The sequence below is a fragment of the Ochotona princeps genome, chromosome 17 (genome assembly GCF_030435755.1).
Source record: "Ochotona princeps isolate mOchPri1 chromosome 17, mOchPri1.hap1, whole genome shotgun sequence".
Taxonomy (NCBI): Eukaryota; Metazoa; Chordata; class Mammalia; order Lagomorpha; family Ochotonidae; genus Ochotona; species Ochotona princeps.
The window spans coordinates 50,604,194-50,623,251 of record NC_080848.1 but is presented as its reverse complement, the minus strand read 5'-3'; the positions used below and the strand labels follow the sequence as shown (position 1 = coordinate 50,623,251).

The following is a 19,058-nucleotide window of genomic DNA, read 5'->3' as shown; positions in this document are numbered from 1 at the left end:
TTAAAAATTTTTACCACCTTGGTGTGTGGCACTAACTCACTGAAATTTTAGTTTGGACATTTTTTCCTGAAGGCTTATATGTATGTTGAATGTATTTCATGTGTTGATTAGCCAGTAACATGGAGTTCATCTCATGTTAGGCATGTGGGTTATTAGTGTTTTCTTGAAGTCTGTGACATGTCTGTTTTCTTAGTGATGTATTTCTGTGAGAAACAGTTTTAGATTTTGAGGAAATCTAATTCATCCTTTTTCTCATATATTTAATACTTTGGGGTCCTATCTAAAGAACCGGCCTACCCTAAGTTTGCAAATACTTCTCTGTATGTTCTTTTACAAGCTTTATAATGTGTATATATGTATATTTATATGTATGCATATATATAACATACAGTATATGTTATACTATATATTGTAAGTATTCTGTATTATGTATAATGCATACTATATATATTACACTAAAATTATAAACTATACTATATATTTTATATAATATAGAGCATCTATACATAAATATATAGACACATTACATATAGGGGTAAATATACATAGGATTACAGTCTGTCCTTTTAAAAAAAATGATACACAGTAAGTGCACCTGTTTATGGGGTACAATATACTGCTTCAAAGCACCTATACCTTGTTTAATAATCAAATCAGGGTAATTAACATACCCATCACCTCAAATATGTGTCATTTCTTTATGTTGATAGCAATCAAAATCTACCTAACTTAGGCAAAAAAAGAAATTTTCCAAAGGTGATGGAATAGCTTGCAGAGTCAGAAGTGACACAGGCTTCTAGGTGGCTAGAAGTGAGGGGACAGGGAGTGGTTATGTAGTCAGGTGCAGTGCCATCTTCTGGGGCAGTGAGCAGCTTTGAAACTGATGAGCGGTGATTGCTACACAGCGCGGTGAACGTCACTGAATTGCTCACTTCAGAATGGTGAATTGAATATTATGTGAATTTCACCTCAATACATTTTTTTGAAAATTTGTAACACATTATAATCACCCCACTGTGTAGCAGAAAACCAGGATTAGTCCTCCAAAATTACTGTAACATGGTACCCACTGACTTCTCTTTTCATCTCCTCTTCTGCAGTCTTAAATGAAATCAATGTTTCCTGTAGCAATGTCCTATTATTCCTATACTGCTTTTAGAAAATGTTGGCAACCTTGTTAAAATCAATAATACCAATAAATGAAATATATAATGCTATCTTGTATATATAAAAGAAGAACATAAAATGTGTACAGTATCAAATACCAGCATTAGGGCCTCGAATAATGGTTCAAATGACTTATCCTTCCCTTGCAAGTGCCGGGATCACATTTAGGCACCAATTCCTGTCCTGGCTGCTCCACTTCCCATCCAGCTCCCTGCTTATGGCCTAGGACAGCAGAAGAGGATGGTTCAAAGCCTTGGGACCCTGAGCTCACATGGAAGACCTGGAACAAGCTCCTGGTTCTTGGCTTCGGATCAGCTCAGCTTTTGCCGTTTAGCCAGTTGCAGAGTGAGCCAGTGAATGGAAGCTTTTTCTCTCTGGGTCTCCTTAACTCTGCAAACCTGCCTTCTCAATAAAAACAAACAAATCTTTTTTTTAAAAATAGCAACACTGACTTTTCTTGATTCTGATAGCATTAATGGGTCTTGAAATTAGGTGCTATAAGCCCTCCCACTTAGTTTCTGTTTTTCAAGAATGTTTCAACCATAGTTAGTCATTCACATCTCTACTTAAATCTTACATTCAGCTTAACAACTTCTGAAAAATAAAAAGAGCTAGGAGTGATTTTTTTAAAGATTTATTCATTTTGATTGGAAATACAGATAGAAAGAGAGAAACAGAGACAGAGAAAAATTTTTTATCCACTGGTTCAGTCCCTAGTTGGTCACAACAGCTGGAGCCATGCTGATCTGAAACCAGGAGCCAGGAGCCTCTTTAAGGTCTCCCACACGTGTTCCAGGGCTTTGATCCTTCCTCCTTTACTTTTCCAAGCCACAACAAGAGAATTGGATGGGAAGTGGAGCAGTTGGGATACTAACTGGCCTCCATAAGGGATCCCAGCGTATGTAGGTGGAGGATTAGCGAGTTGAGCCATTGCATCTGCACAGCTAGGAATTTTTTTACTGCTGTTGAATTATCTGCTGATTAATTTTTAAAATATAATCATCTTAACATTAAAAGTAGTTCATGAACAGACACATGTCGTCTTAGTTAAGTCTGTAATGTTTCTCTGTAGTGGTTTTTTTTTTTTATGAAGTCTTGTTCATTAGCCATTAAATCTTCCATTAAGTGGTTTATATTTTATAGTGCTACTGTAAGTAGAATTGCTTGCTAATTTTATTTTCCAAATGCCATCATATAAAAGCGTAGCTCATTCTTGCATCTTAATATTGTGTTGTGATGTAGTTATTTTGTAGATTTCCTGAGATTATCTCCTGAGATATGCATCAGTGTTCATTAAAAGCAGTTTTATTCTTTCTTTCCAATTTATGTTCTTCTTTTTCTTGCCTTATTGCTGTGGTTCAGCCTTCAGCTTACAGTGGCAGGAGAACATCCACTCAATCCCTCATTTTCAGATATCTGGAAAACTATTTCGCTATTCACTATTAAGTATTCATTACTGTTCCTCTCAAGATTTTTTGCATCAAAATAAACTTCTTTTAATTCCGTTTTTTATTTTCTTTTTTTATTATTTCACTTTTTTGACACAGTTCCGTAGACTCTGGGATTTCCGTTAACCCCTCCCCCAAGCCCTCTCCCCCATACTGATTTCCTCTATATTATTACAGTAGTATAGTTCATAAACAGCCATAATTCCATCAGTGCGGGCATGGACCATGCAGAGAGTCCAGCATCTTATTGACAAGATAAATTTAACTGTTTCATTGGGAGTCCACCTATGATCTGAAAGTAGAGATGGCAGAATATCATCTCCTCAAATGAAAAGCCACAATACAAAATCAACAACAGGAAGAAACATGGAAATTTACAACATCATGAAGTTAACTGATATGTTACTTAGTGATCAATGTGTTAGAAAATGCAAGTTCTTAATCACATGCTGTAACTACTTCATTGACATCTCAATTTTAGTTTATACATAGCCAACTACTATAAATCTTAAAATGGTTGTAGGGTACTATTTAGCTGTCTCATGTCTTTTTTTTTCTTTCATATTTGTGTCTAGCAGCTTATAGTATTCAAGCATGGTTTTACTAAACTTCGTGAATTTTAAGATAATCCAAACAGGCTTATAATTCTAACAAGTCATATATTAACGATTGAGGAGTAGAGCAGTTTTAGAGGGGGAGTGCAGAGAAATCTTCAATAACTTAGTGAGGAGTAACTAATCTTTGTGTCCTACCTAGTGAGGTATATAAGAATCCAAGCTGACTTTTTCTTGTCTGTTTTAAGCTTTCCTTATTAGTCTCTCTGTGTCTATCTGATCTAATTTTTGAGGTTCCAGAGTGACCTTGATAACCCGTGCAAGAGAGGATGAGTAGCCAAAGTTGGAACTAAGCAAGGACCAGAGAAAGCTCCTCTCCTGAGTCCACAAGGAAGTTTACTATCCTTCTGCCTCTGAGGACCACCCAGGGCTCCTGGCTGTTGTTTTGATGTGATTAGACCCTGTGAGGAGGGTTTTTGGCTTCTTCCATGCCATGTGGGAGATCCGATAGAGAGTGGTTGACCTCAGAGTTCTCGACCTATGAGGGCGCTCAAATTCCCTGTAATCTCCTTGGCATTTGGGATATGTCCTTTGTGCCCATACTGGCAGTCCTTGATGCAGTATCCACTGCTTCTGTGACGAAAGCATTTGGGAGGTTACCGGAGTCTCTAGGACTTGGATATAGACCTCCTACTGTTCTCCTGTTCCACTCTGGGGTCCTCTCCTGCTCTGTGCATATGATCTCCTGTTAAGAGGCTGTCAGGATTACTCTTGGGTCCCACTGTATGTCTTTATAGTTTTTGCTGATGTTTAATTCAGTTTTGAGTCTGCTATCTATAAGGTACCTGTTACAATCTTGATAGATTATACCTAACATCTTCCTCACACATTCTAAGAAGGTGGAAGATTTCTCTGCTCTCCCAACCCATTGCGGAATAACAAAGAGTATTAAAAGCATATCAGGCTTTTTAGTTCTTTGATGTAGATCCTCTGGGAATTCCAGCTTCTCCAGGGGCAGCATTGTATTTGAGGTGTTTGTTGCTTTTCTGTGTTCAGTGGAGTCATAGGGAAACCCAGAGTTTTTCAGGGGAATCCATCAGAAAAGACAATTGACAACTACATAACTTTTACCTTGGGTTATTAGTATTCCAGGATACCAGTCATTTAGTTGTGTCTACACCGGAGTTTGTAAGGTCTTATCAGTGAATATAGAAAAATGTTTATCAGCAAGGGTATTCAAGTCTTCTTGTGGCCAATTTTAAAAATTATTAAAAGGCTAGTTTTTGACAGTGTTATCATAAGCAGTCTGTCTCCCATTGATTATTGGTTCATTAGTTACATCACATATCTTACTGAGTGTGATACAGACTGTTTGAGGGTGTAACAATATTACAATTTACAAGTGCTATTTTTAGGATTGATATTGTTTCATTTTAAATTAAAGCAAACGTGATATCTGACCTTTTGTGATTGATTCATTTCCCTTAGCATAATCGTTTGCAGTTGGGCCCATTTGGCCACAAAGAACTGCATTTCGGTTTTTTTAATAGCTGAGTAGTATTCCATGGAGTAGATAAACCATAGTTTCCTTATCCAGTCTTCTGTTGATGGGTATTTCAGTTGCTTCCAAGTTTTTGCAAATATTGATTGTGCTGCTATGAACATAGGGGTGCATGTTGGTTTCTTGTGTAACAGGTGTTTTGGATATATTCCTAGCAGTGCTATTTGCTGGGTCATATGGTATGCAGATTTTCAGTTGTTTGAGTGTTCTCCATACTGATTTCCCTAGAGGCTGCACCAGCCTGCAGCCCCACCAACAGTAGAGTAGGGTTCCCTTTTCCCTGTATCCTAGTCAGCAAATGTTATTGTTGACTTTTTGTATGTGAGCCATTCTTACTGGCGTTAGGTTGTACCTCAGTGATTTCTTAATCTGGATTTCCCTTATTGCCAGGGAGCTTGAGCATTTTTTCATGTTTGTTGGCCATTTGGATTTGTTGCTTTGTAAAGTGTCTGCCTATTTCCTGTGCCCATTTCTTGAATGGTTTGTTTTGTTGTTTTGGTTGTTCTGGAGATCTTTGTATGTTCTGGAGTTTAGTCCCTTGTCTCCTGTGTAGTGTGCAAAGATCTTCCATTGTGTGGGTTGAGTTTTTACTCTGTTGATTGTTTTGCTGTGCAGAAGCTTCTTAGTTTGATGTAGTCCCATTTCTTTATTTTGGTCTTGATTGTTATTGCCTATCAAAACTTAGTCAAGAGGTAACAGAACACCTGAATAAACCTATAACTGAGGCAGAGATCGAATCAGTGATTAAAGATCTCCAAACAAAGAAAAGCCCAGGCACAGATGGTTTCACTGCTGAATTCTACAAAGCATTCCAAGTAGAACTAACCCCAATCTCTATAAACTCTTCAAAACAATAGAAAAGGAAGCAACCCTTCCAAACTAATTCTATGAAGCCATAACTGGATAGAGAATTAACAGAGAAGGAAAACTACAGACCAATATCCCTGATGAACATAGATGCTAAGATCCTCAACAAAATCCTAGCTAATAGAATTTTAAAAAAACCACATCAGACAGATCATTCATCTGGATCAAGTAGGATTCATCCCGGGCATGCAGGGATGGTTCAACATTCATAAATCCATAAATGTGATACACCACATACAAAAACTGAAGAACAAAAATAATATAATAGTGTCAATAGACACAGAAAAAGCTTTTGACAAAATCCAACACTACTTCGTGCTAAAAACGCTAAACAAGGTAGGCATAGAAGGAACAGTCCACAACATAATCAAAGCAACATATGAAAAACCCAATGCCAGCATTGTACTGAATGGAGAAAAATTGGAAGCCTTCCCACTGAGATCTGGAACAAGACAGGAATGTTCACTATCACCACTGCTATTCAACATAGTACTGGAAATACTTGCAGAGGCTGTAGGACAAGAAAAAGAAATCAAAGGAATTCAAATGGGAAACAAAGAAGTCAAACTGTCACTATTCGCAGATGACATGATCTTATACACAGAAGAACCAAGAGACTCAGTGCAGAGACTGCTAGAACTTATAAAAGTTTGGTAGAGTGACAAGGTACAAAATAAATGAACAGCTATAGTGTATGCAAACAGCCCCAAGATGGAAAAAGAACTAACCAGCAAGGTACCGTTCAAAATAACAGAGAAGAAAATCAAGTATCTGGGAATAAATCTAACTAAAAATGTAGAAGACCTCTATAAAGAAAACTACCTTAAAAAACTTAAAAAAGAAATGGAAGAAGACTTCAAGAAATGGAGAAACATGCCATGTTCCTGGATGGGTAAAATCAATATCATCAAAATGTCCATACTACCAAAAGCAATATATACATTCAATGCAATCCCAATCAAACTACCCAGAACATTCTTTATAGAGCTGGGAAAAATGATACAAAGTTTCATCTGGAAATACACACAAAAAACACGAAGAGCTAGAAACATTCTGAAGAATAGGAATCTAAAAGGGGGATCACAATCCGAGACCTCTGGACATTGCTATAGGGTGGTGGTTATTAAAACAGCCTGGTACTGGCACAAAGACAGAGAGGAGAATCAATGGAGTAGAATAGAAGCAGCAGAAGGGAACCCACACAGGTTCAGCCAAATAATCTTTGACCAAAAAAAACGACAGTCCAGGGGAAAAGGAAGGTCTCTTCAATAAATGCTGTTGAGACAACTAGTTGATAGCCTGCAGAAACAGGGAGTTAGACCCTCACCTTTCACCATACATTAAGACCTAATCAAAATGGATAAAAGACCTAAACCTAAATCCAGAAATCTTCAAACTTGTGGAAGAAAATGTTGGAAATGCCCTGCGAGATTTAGGGGTAGGCCCTGACTTCCTAATTCCATTTTTTGTGAACCCTTTGAACACTCAGGCAAATTAGCTGTAATATGTTTGTGGATGTTCTCAATCAGATGCACAAAGTTTCTTTCTGTTCCTTGTTGTCTGAAAAGCTTTTCTCATGGCTGAATATTGGATTTATCCTGAGATTTCTGTATTCTCTGAGGTAGTTGTATGATTTCTCTCTTTCATAACTGCTAATGGCCTCACTGATTATTTCTGATGTTAAATTAGTCATTCATTTCTACCATGAAATCACTTGATCATGTTCTTTGCCCTTTTATAGATTATAGAATTTGATCATTCCAATTTGATTTCCTGCTTTACAAAATTATTTTTGTACATGTTTATGACTACATTAAGCTGTATTTGTCTTTTCTTCCCATGTCTTTATTAGATTTTGGTGTCAAGGTTATGTTAGCCTTTTAAAATGAGGAAAGAACGTGAGGGTATTTCTCACTCTATATTTTGCAAAAGTTTTTGGAAGTATGCTTTTATTTCATCCTCAAATGTTTGGTAGTCCTTACCAGGTAACACTTGTGGACAGAAGTTCTTTTTAAGAAGTGTTTGATAATGATTTATTTGACATGTAAAACACTAGTTATGTTATTTGCACACCACCATTATTAGTTTCTGCAAGTTGGCTTTTTTTTTCCAATTAGCTTCTGCATTTTATGTTGTCAAGTATACTGACAAGAAACTGCTCATAATTATTTCTTATCATTATGTATCTATGGGATCTTTAAGGATATATCCTCTTTTAGTCTTAATAATGACAATTTGTGTCTTTTTCTTGGCCAGATTTTTTTCAAATACATGAATCTTTGAAGAAAGCCAAGTTTTGCATTTGCTCATTTTCTTTACTCATGTATTTTCTAGTTCATTGATTTTTCTCTTATTATTTTATTCTGGGTTGGGAGGGGGTTGCTAACTATGTATCTTTTTTCCCTAGCTCCTTATGGTAAAACATAGAATGATGTTTCTTCCTAACATAGGTATTTGATTATTTCAATCTCTCTTCTAAGAGTGTTTTAGTCTCCTTCTACAAATTAGATCTACCTCATTTTCATGATCCTTTGGTTATTACTCCTTTAGCTCAATGGTCATTTAGAAGTATGTTGTTAAATTGTACATGTTCAGTGCTTCCCTAATGAATATTTTGCTTTAATGAAGTTGACATCTAATTAATATCATTGTGGTAATAGAGGATACCCTGGTCTCAATCTTTTGCAATTCACTTTGATGTGGTCAGTGGTCTAAAAGATGATTTGTCTTCCTGAATATTCCTTTGCCTGAACAATAGTGTTTATTCCTCTGTAGTTGTGTGTGGTGCTCCATAAATACCAATGAGTCCAAAGAAGTTGATGGTATTACTATGATCTTTTGTATATTTTCTGACTTATTTTCATCTTGTATTTGAGGCCCTATTCATAGGTACAAGCACATTTATATAGATTTAAAAAAAAAACTCTTCAAATTTTTATTTGAGAAACAGAGAAATATATAAAGAGATAGAGGTCTCAAATGTTCTGTTTCACGGTCCCAAATTCCTGCAACAATCTGCCCTGGGCCAGGTGGGTACCAGCCATTGGGAATTCAATGAGGATCTCCATGTGGGTGACAGCACTTAAGTACTTGAACCATCACCCACTGCCTGCCAGGTGCACATCAAGAAGACGCTGGGATTGGGAGCAGTGCTGTCATGTGAACCCAGGTGAATGTCCCAAGTGGTCGTTACTGCACCAGAAGCCCACTCCAGCCTCTCAGGTGTGCTCACCTAATCACAATTGTCAGGCTTGTTATTCCATTTCTGTAGATCTAAGTTCCCACTGGGGGTCATTTATCTTCAGACTAAAGAATTTTTTTTGAGTCTTTTTTGCGGTTCAGCGTTTGTTCATCTGAAAGTGTCCTTACGTCACCCTTGTTTGTGAAGCATTTCTTCCCTGAATATAGAGCTGTGTAGATAGTTTTTGCTTTTCTTTTTAGAAGTTATGTCATTGTCTTCTGCCCGGCAATGAGTCTTATAAGAAGCCAGCTATAATTTGTATCCTTGTTCTTCTATACATAATGTATTGTTTCTCTCAGGCTGCTTTTAATAGAATCTCTTTTAATCTTTGATTTTCTTTTCAGTTCAGCTATGATGTGCTTAAGTGGGTTTTTTATTATATTCATTCTGCTTAGAGTTTGTAAACTTCTTGAATCACTTTTTGCCAAATCTGGGACTTTTTTTTGTCAAATTATGATGTTTTTGTCTGCTAATTCCACACCCATGTTATTCACTGAGTCTTTTTAGAGAGAGACTAACGTTTATTTTTCTCTTGCACCAAGTACGTCTAACAGGTGAGCACTCTGGGGCTGTGATAGCTGCAGAATCAGGACCTACACACACTGCTTTGTGAGTCTGTTCCTAGAGACTATTTTCCCTCCTGCTGAATGTCACGTTTTTCTGCTTCTTTGCATATCTCATAACCTTTTGCTATGTGCTAGGCAAGTTTTGTGAATGTCACACGAAAATCTAAGTGTTGCTTTAAAACATCCCTGGGTGTTCGCTTTGGTAGGCAGAGAACTTCCTCATGGGTCACCTTGATATGGTCGAAGTTCACTGCTGAACGTCTCCAAGGAGGATCTAAAGAGAACTTGCTGTAGAGTAGAGCAGCTCCAACTCTAAGGCACTTGTGTGATCTCTGCTGAATCTGCAGCTTATCTGCAAGCTCTTGGTATTATTTCAGATAGAAGTCAAATTTCCTCCAGAGTTGTATGACTTACACATATTCTATCTGGCTTAGGGCCCCTGCAGCTGTTTTTACGTAGGTTCTTGCCATAAACGTGTATGGCTAATACTGAGTCAAATCCTCAGGAGGCCCCAGCCACACTGGTAGTCCTGACCTTCAATTGCTGTCTCCTCATCGGGAGGAATGCTTTAGTTAAGTCCCACTCCCTTGTGTGCTGTAGTTTAGAAAATGTCTTTCAGTAGAAGGCTGGGTGGTTGTGAAGCTCGCTTCTCTCAAGGATGGTTTCCTACTTTGGTTATCCAGTTACACCCCACACCAACACTTTGTTGTGGTTTATCCACTTCCATGGTAGTTCATTGGCAGGACATGCGCAGTCTCATTCTTCTGTCTTGGTTAGCACCACCAACCTTAGCCATCTCTTTTTCACAGAAAATTACAACACATTTATTCTTTAGACCACAGTGAGGTTGAGCTAATAAAGAAAGGAGAAAGATATAGTGATATTAATAGTCAAACAATAAGGAAGAGACAAAATAATGGCATAGAGCACCCATCAAAACTAGAAATTACATAATGAAGAAGTAAACAGAAATACACACCTTAAGAATATCCAAGAAGAGCTATATTATAAGTGGTACAGTTTGCATGATGATGGATTTTTAAGTCATTAAGAAAATTTCAAATCTACAAAGGAAGAAACAGTGTAGGTAGTACCTCTTGGGAAGTTTAAAATTGTGCCACTCAAAGGCAGGGTTGTGCTATTGTTTCAGTCTGTGGAGATTTACAACATGGTAACATTTCCTAAAGAGGCGTAAGTGTGAGTCACACAGAACAGTGACTCCTGTAAATTAGTCATTGCTTTCTCTGAGATATCAGATCATTGGAACGTTGCTATAAAAAGTGTTAATCATGAACATGATAAGGAGTAAGTGGAATGCTCATGCTTGACCTCTCTGAGCTTTTAGGCTTTCTTTCCTTGACTTCCAACCTTGTTACCAGGGTGACTCTTGGGCTCCATCATGCCAGAAACCATATCACGTAGAAGAGTAGGAGAAGAGAGAGATGTTTATAATGCGCGTGCTTTCTAAATCATTCAGTATGATGAAGGCTTTTACTTCATATGGAAGCCAACTGCAAATTCTCCAGCTCATTTCTAAACTTTTTGTTCCTTGAAACATCAAATTTCATACACATACTGAACCATGGAGTCCTCTTCCCCTTACTACTCCTTCCTCTGCCTCCCCTACCTTCTGCCCTGATGCAGCTTCCTCCACAGTACATCGGTCAGCATTCAGGAAGCACACCCATGACCTCTGTCAATATGCATGCTGCGAAGGCAGCCTGATCACCTTCCATGCTCAGAGATGGGACCAAATGTTCCCTTCAGGGATTCACTCTGCATATACTCACTAAGCCTGATGGGTTGGTTGCTCACATAAAAGTCAGTTTGTCACAAGAGGACTTTTTCTCCATGAAAATGATGATCATTTCCGTTCTTGCTTGCTATTAAACATGGTTTTATCCTTTCTTCTTCCTCCTGTAGGAAAACCTGGATCTGTTTTCAGCAGACCCAACCTCCAATACCTGGAATACTTACGTTAACTATATTGATCAAATGTTGCTGGATGGATTCTTTCTTGCCATTGAGTGCTCCCTCAAGTACCTCCTGGAGAATACTGGTACTTACTGAATTGTGGGATGTGGGTTATTAGGGGCAGGATAACAAATAGCAGCTTCCACTGAGTTAAATCGAAGTGCAATTGAGCACTCCATAACTTTCCCATAAATGCTGTGGACTTTTCGTGAATGATACACAGCAGCATGGCCAAAGTAGTGACTTCCTACATTGTTGAAAGAGAAAGAAATTTCCGACTCTTTAAAAATCAAGTGATAAATTGGGCCCTCAGGTAGTGAAGTCCATGGCTAAAGTGAAAAAGCCTAACAGCTAATTCAATCGAAGTCAAGCTTCAGTGAAGGGGAATGACTAGGTTGCAATAGCAGGAAGGGCACTTAGTAAATGACAGCTTCATCCATGCTTGACTCATGACGTTGGTAGGGGCAGAGATGTTCTGTGCCATAAAGCTGGAACTCTGCGGCTTTTCAAAGAATGCAGAGAGGCTGTGGTAGCCAAGATGAGTGCAAGATAAAGGAATGTTTCTGTGTGAAATGCAGTCAGATGGGAAACAGACGAGATGACTTTCAGAAGCAATGTTAAGGTGGTAATGGCAATTCTCTGAAGTTACTGGAAACACTGAAGGACATTGGGTTGATGGTGGATAAGCTGGACAAAGGCGCATGACCTCTGAAGGCCATCTAATAAAGGTTAGTCTTGGCTGGTAAATGGTGAGACGGGAAGGAAAGATGTTTTCTGTTCCATGCTGGAAGGCTAGTTGAACCTTTACATTCTGGCAAATTCTAAGATGCTGAGCGAGGTTCCTATTGAAGAACCGGACAAAATGAAAAGGCAGAGGTGAATGTTTTAAACCTGGAGGCTGAAGCGGAGATGAGAGCTGATGATATCAAGTGCAACCCAAGGTTGGAAGTCAATTATACAGTTAAAGTGTATAGGCCAGGACCAGTGTGCAGATATCCAGACCATTGAAGAGGGAGCATGCAGGTTCAGAGCTCAGGCATAAGAAAGGGCTCAGCACTGAGTGCAGCCACAGTGGGCGGCCTCATGGTCTTGGGAGTTAGAGCAGCTGAGGAATGAAAATGATCTGTGCTTGCAGGGTATGGAGATATCCAAGTGAAGAACACCTGGCAACAGGATCAAAGGGGTCTAACAGGGTGGGAAAAGCAGGAGAATGTTTTACCTCGTAGCATCTGGTGACCAGTGACCCAGCAGGGCATAGAGCAGAGGCACCAAGACTGGAGAGCTGGCTCCCAGAGCCCAGCACAGTCAAGCTTACCTTAGTGACCTGCCCAAGTCTCCTCTGCTCTTGGAGCTTCATGGGGTCTCACTCCTCAGCCCTTCCTTAGAAGATGTAAGAAGACAGCCTGGTCATGAGACAGTGCAGATCAATCACAGAGACAAACAATAGCCACACCCAGCTATCCTGATCTGAGCTAACATGCTGCTTGCCGTGTTATGGGAATAAAAGAATGAAAGGACAGATAGGTCAGAGCTGGTGGTCTTCAAGACTGCCCAAGTTACCTTCCCTCCATGGAATTAGATGGCCAGGAGGACACCTCTGCTTCACCATACAGAGGCTCTGCAAATCCCTGGAGGTGGCACGAGATGGACTCTGCAGCAGCTGGAACTGAGGAGCCAAGGAGAAGTTGAAGAGCTGCTGGTCAACTGAAGGGCAGTGGAAAAGCATCAAGAGGGTGTCCTCTGAGAAGGGGAAAATCATGGTGACCCTTTACAGCAGCCTAGCTGGGCAGTTTTTCCTTCACAGATCCATCTCATCATTTTTAGCTACTTTAGGTTGGGCAAGCCCATACCATTCCCATGGCTTAGGGTGACCTCATTACCACCCCTTGCAACCTTAAACGCTATCTACACCATCCCAGAAATGCTGCCACCCCTCGTACCTCCTGAAATGACTTCCGTGGACTGAGATGTGGAACCAGGACAGCCTGCCTGTGTGTGAGTTAGGCTGACATTGCATCTGATGCAGAAACTGAGTTCTCATTTTAGCGCATGGACGAACACAGATAAAATTTTCTTTCATCATTATTATTATTTGAGAGGCATGCACAGAGTGAGAAAGAGACTCCAAATTCCTGAGAAGACTGAGGCCTGAAAGGTCAGGAAGCAGGAGTTGAGAACTCAATCCAGTGTCCCATTTGGGTGGCAAGGAACCACGTAGGTGAGCTGTCACCACCAGAGACTACATTAGCAGGAAGCTCCTGCTAGGTACATTGATGTATGATGCAGATATCTTAACCACTGTCCTCACTGCAACCAAACACCCATCCCAGTAATCAAGATATCCTTGTAAGTCTCTTAAATTCCATAAACTACATGCAATTTCCTTGGTGAATATGTTAAGTATTCATAGAAACTTCAAAAAGTTTGTGGGGAATACAATTAAAAGATAAATTTATTCTGGCGCAAAAAAAAATTTGAGAATGTGGAAGGAGATTCCCTGGGCGTGGTCGGTCACTGGGGAGGGTCAGTGTCCTGCAGCTCCCGGGACAGCACAAGGTCTGTCCTATCAAAAAAAAAAAAAATGAAAAGAGAGAGTCCCTGTCGAGAGACACAGCAAAAGCTGTCCCCCTCCCCTCTGTGGGGGTGCCCGCAGACTTTCCATTTCCCTTCTGCTGCACTCCAACATCTTACTAAAGGTCAGAAATGCTTTAGTGCCTTTCAAGCAATATTCAGCTTAGCCTGTTCCCCACTTTTCTTGGTTGTTCGCTTTTGCTTGTTTTTCAGAGTGCAAGGCAGGAGTCAACCCCATATTTGAAGTGCAAATGAGCCTAGCCATCCCAGAATTAGTTTTCTGTCCGTCTCTGGAGTCCGGGGCCAAGGGGGGCTTCTATGACATTGTCCAAGGCCTCGTCAGCAGCATTTTCAAGATCTCCTCTCTGGTGCCAAGACTCTCCCCACACAACAGCTCTCCTCACTACCAGGTATTGGTGGGCAGGGGTAAGGGGTGGAGGCAAGAGTGGTGAAACCATGCTACCCGCCCCAGGGAGAGCTTCTGCCCAGCCCACTGCCATTGTCCCCCTCCTACCCAAGGTTGAGCTGGAGGCCATGGCCGATCTGGCAAGCCTGCGCAGTGTACTCATGGAGAGGGTGAAGGGTGTAATGGCGCTTTGCTGCGGCTACCGGAACAGCTTTAGCCAGTACGCTGGCCTCTACGTGGAAGACCGCAGAGAGACCCTGGGCCAGTTCCTGCTGTACGGTCACGTCCTCACACCGGAGGAGGTGGAAGCCCACGCCGCCGAGGAAGGCAAGGGCATCCCAGAGACTCCGCCCCTCCTCCACCAGTTTAAAGCACAGATCGACTCCTACGAAAAGCTCTTTGAGGAGGTGTGTGGGCTGGAGCCGGTCAAGGTGATGGACGGTTGGATGAAGATCGACGTGCGGCCTTTTAAGGCATCTCTGCTGAATGTGATTAAGAAGTGGAGCCTCACTTTCAAACAGCATCTCGTTGACTCTGTCACTAACAGGTAACACAGTTGGCCTAGCAGCTCTGGCTGTCAGGAACACAGTGGTTTTGTTCGTTTGTTTGGTTTTGTTTTTCCTAATCTTTCGATTTTTTTTTGCCCCCGTGGATTTGTGGCTTACGTTAAAATTTAAAACAACCTGTTCAGGGTTTTGGGACACCAGGGTGACTTTGTTCCTTCTGTTTCCTCTGGCCACCAGGTGAGGACTCTGTTTTATTTTCCACTTTATGCCCAGTGTGTGAAAGGCACTTGGGGAAGTGGTAAGTAATGTTAGAGAGACAGTAATAGTAGATGCAGCCTCCTCTGACTGCAAGCCTGGGGAGCAGAGGGGTTCCAGTGGGCCTCTTGGATTTTATTTCTGCCTTTTATCCTTGTCTCACGTTGTCCCACTGTGCACACATTCCTGCATGCCTATTTGTGCCATGCTAGCCCTGGATCTAAAATTCTGCCTGCCCCACTCTGGATCTAGATGACCTTGCCTCACCCCAGGCTGTCTATTGCAGAGCGTCCCCCTCTGTATGAGTAAGGCACTTGGCTAACTTGGTCCCCTAGTCACTGACCCTGTCCCCAGAGCTCTGCCACAGTGAGAATCTTGACTCCTGTCCTGGGGACAGCCATAGCTCCTCTCTTGTAGTTCAGCAATCACCATGAAAAAAAAAAAAAAACAGGCTGACCCCTTTACTAAATGGGGAGGGAGCCCGTCTTAGTGTTGTGACTGCCCTAAGCCACTGGGAGCATGAGCAGAGAGGAAATGGCACAGTGGAGGAATCACCTGTCCACCTATAAACTTGAGGAATGTTGCAAGGATGACATCCACCAGTGCAGAAAGCACCAGGAAAGCATCACATGGGGGTGTTCAAATAGGGCTCCCCATGTGCTCTTCCAGAAGCAGCAGCCAGTTTCCCACCATCCTGAAGCCTAGTGTTCATTGAGGCCCTTGAGGGCAACAGGAGTAAGCCGTGGCAGGAGGCAGAGCAGCAACAGATGGCCCCAAATGGAGCAACACTGTGTGTGTGTGGGGGGGGGGGGGGTGGAGCTGTCCCAGGGTTCCTTTGCGTGAGCAGGGATATGCTTTACAAGGTAGATTTTGCTGTTATCTAGCTACAGGGGAGGTCAACAGATTCAGAGATGACTGGCTTCAAAGAAATAGCTGATTATTCACAGGTCCCAAGAGAAGAATCACACAAGGGAAGTCATCAGGAGGCATCCTCGGAAGAGGCACATGGGATGTGTGGCTTATTGTGGGAAGGGATCAGCATGGCAGAGAACCAGAGACTTAGGTCTGGCAAGTTTCAATGATTTCAGGAGGCTTTGGGGCAGGGTGATTAGGGTGTGATCCCTTCACTGTCTGCAACTCAGACTGTGGGAACCACACTCGGAGGACAGGATGGGTGCTGTGTGCCTGCAGAGCAGTCGTTGGCATGTAAAGGAATTGGTCTGGAAGGAGGAGGTCCCTGGTGAGAGCAACTGCCATGGATATTAAGCAGGTCGGATTCCAGAACCCTGCAAAGTGGGTTTAATGGCACGATGTGCAGTAGAACAGTCAGTGGGCCTGAGCTCTTGTTCTTGAACCCCTCTTCCCTCATCTCTGAAAAAAGAAAGTACCACTGGACACTGCCGAGGCACCTTCTGGATTGTCTCCTTCGCCACACTTGAGGGGAATGTGTCGTGTGTGTTCTTGACAATTGGATAAGATAGATACATTTTACTGAGCATCTACTACAGGCCATGTGATTATGTGGTCTCCACCTTCCCTTAATCGGTCAGGGTTAATCCCACCTTACCTCGTGTCTTACGTACTTCTCTCCCTGTCAGAAATAAAGTCTGCTTTTAGCACTGACACCCATATCTCCATTCAGCTCTTTCTGCCCTAATATCTGACTCGACTCATACTCAGTATTGTCAAGCCACCCCTGGGACCAGCTACTAGACCTGGGGATCTCTTAATAAAAGAGAAATAAAACCTTGAATATTAATTTTGTTTATCTGAAAGCAAGAGACATGGAGACAGAGATCTCTCATTCACTGGCTCATGCCCCATTTGCCCAAGATAATCAGGACTGGCCTAGAATGAATTGAAAAACTGGGAATTCCATTCAGGTCTCCCACTTGAGTGCAGACATTCTATTACGTGAGCCATCACTTGCTGCCTGCCAGGGTGTGCATTCACAGGAAGCTGAGATTGGAAGGGACATTAGAAGTCAAACCCAGGTACTCTGATAAGGACTGTAGGTATCTGAACCAACATCTTACCCAATGTACCCCATCCCAACCCCCAAGTCTTTTGTCAGTGAATGTTCCGTGTTCCCTTCATTTTTCTCTCGTCACCTGTTTCTGCTGAGGCTCGTCTCTCCCCTAGGGACACTGCTTCCCCTTAAGCATACACATGTGGAGGCTGATTTTTTTCCTTCTCTCACTGACCTTTTGAGTCTGCACTTGGGAAGGAGGTCCTTGTCCTTCAGCGCTCCTACCAGTCCATTTCATCACCCACCGCTTTAGAAGCAAATGCTATGGGACTGTACCACCTGACACTCCTCCTGGCTGCAGTTCTCTGTCCATCTCTGGCAGATCTCATCATGGGGTTCAGCCTATCATCCTGTCCGTTCTGCTGATGATCACCCCCAGTGGCCTTACAGAGTCTCCTTCATACTTCACACCTGTCCCTGTCTTTGTTGGCTTCTTCAAGCCAATGCTCTTAATCTCTGCCACACTTCTGCTACCTCCTTCTGGGTTGTACTTTTGATGGGGCAGAGGGAAAGACGGGAATATAATTCTCCTCTTTCTTATACCTTATTTGAAAGGCTGAGAAACAGAGACAAACCTCACAACCACTTGTCCGTCCCCTGCTCCCAAATGCGTTCAATAGCCAGGGTTGGGTTGGGCCAAAGCCAAGAACTCAATATAGGTCTCCCACATGGGTGACAGGTACCCAAGTACTTGAGTCATCACCTGCTGCCCCAGGGTGCACATCAGCAGGAAGTTGGAGTCTTGAAAGGAGACATTCTGCAGGTGTCTCAAGCAGAAACCTAGCTGCTGCACCATACACCCAGGCCTGGCCTCCCTTTGGAAGTGCAGGTGTAAGCGTTCCATTTGCTGAGCACTACCTGCTATCTCTCCACTTCATGTGCTTGGCAACCCCACTGTGCAGAATTCTTCACACCCATCAAGAGTCCCAGGCCATTGACTCCATTGCTTTTCAGTGTCTATCTTCCTTGCTCCCCACCCCTGATTTCCCACTCTATAAAACCTTAGCTCTCCTGAAACTCACTACTCCACACTTGTGCCTGAGTGATGCGTCTTAGATAGAGCCAAGACACGCCAACCTTCTGACCTAGTCTCACGTTAAATTCATGAACATACAATTCAAGTTGGCCTTCCACTGGCTAGAACCTCCAGGAGAGTATTGATCCCAAGCGGTGACAACAGACATCCTCCACTGATCCTTGAGCCGAAAGGGATACTTTCAGCATTTGCTGCTGAATGTCAAATTAGTTATGAGGGGTGTGTGTGTGTGTGTGTGTCCTCTTTATCTGATTACAGAAATTTCCTTCTAGTGCTAATTTAATAAGAGTAACATAAATAACCATTAAATCTTATCAAGTGCTTTTTCAAAGTCCTTTAAGAGAATTCTGCTTATCCCCTTACAATTTTAATGTGGTGACTATATTACCTGATTGCTAATTTGTAACGACCTTGGTGTTGCTAAGATTAAAACTCAACACAAGGTCTCATCTTTTCCAGTTTAGCCAATGGTTCATTCTGCTCATAGATCATAGTTTGACATTCTTACAGCTGTGTTTATGGTTGAGAATGGCCTTCAATTTTAACATGGTTTCTGTCTGATTTTGGCTTTGTATTTTTTGCTAGCTTCATAAAAACAAATTGGGAAGTAATTTTTATGCTCTGGAAGAGCTGGCATAATATTGGGATTCTCTGAGCTTTGAAAATTTGATTTAACTCTCCTGTTGGGACAGCTGGGTTTGGAATTTTCTTTGGGAGACAATTGTAACTTATCATTTCTTTTGTGGTTATAGGAATGTCAAGATTTTTTTTTCTGTTCCTTAGTAAGTCACTTTCAGTAAAGCCGTATTTTCTAGGAATTCATCCATCTTATGTAAATCGCATTTTTGCTACAGAATGTAAGCTTTCCTTATACCTG

General features: G+C 41.6%; 1 protein-coding gene across 1 annotated transcript in view; it reads left to right on the top strand.

Moving 5' to 3' along the window:
• Window positions 1-19,058, top strand: part of DNAH9 (dynein axonemal heavy chain 9) — a 305,997-nt gene that overhangs the window by 52,830 nt on the left and 234,109 nt on the right. Inside the window, exons 15-17 of the mRNA XM_058676055.1 lie at window positions 11,328-11,463; window positions 14,163-14,359; window positions 14,469-14,902. Of these exons, the coding sequence (XP_058532038.1) occupies window positions 11,328-11,463; window positions 14,163-14,359; window positions 14,469-14,902 (767 nt within the window). The remainder of the gene's footprint in view (window positions 1-11,327; window positions 11,464-14,162; window positions 14,360-14,468; window positions 14,903-19,058) is intronic.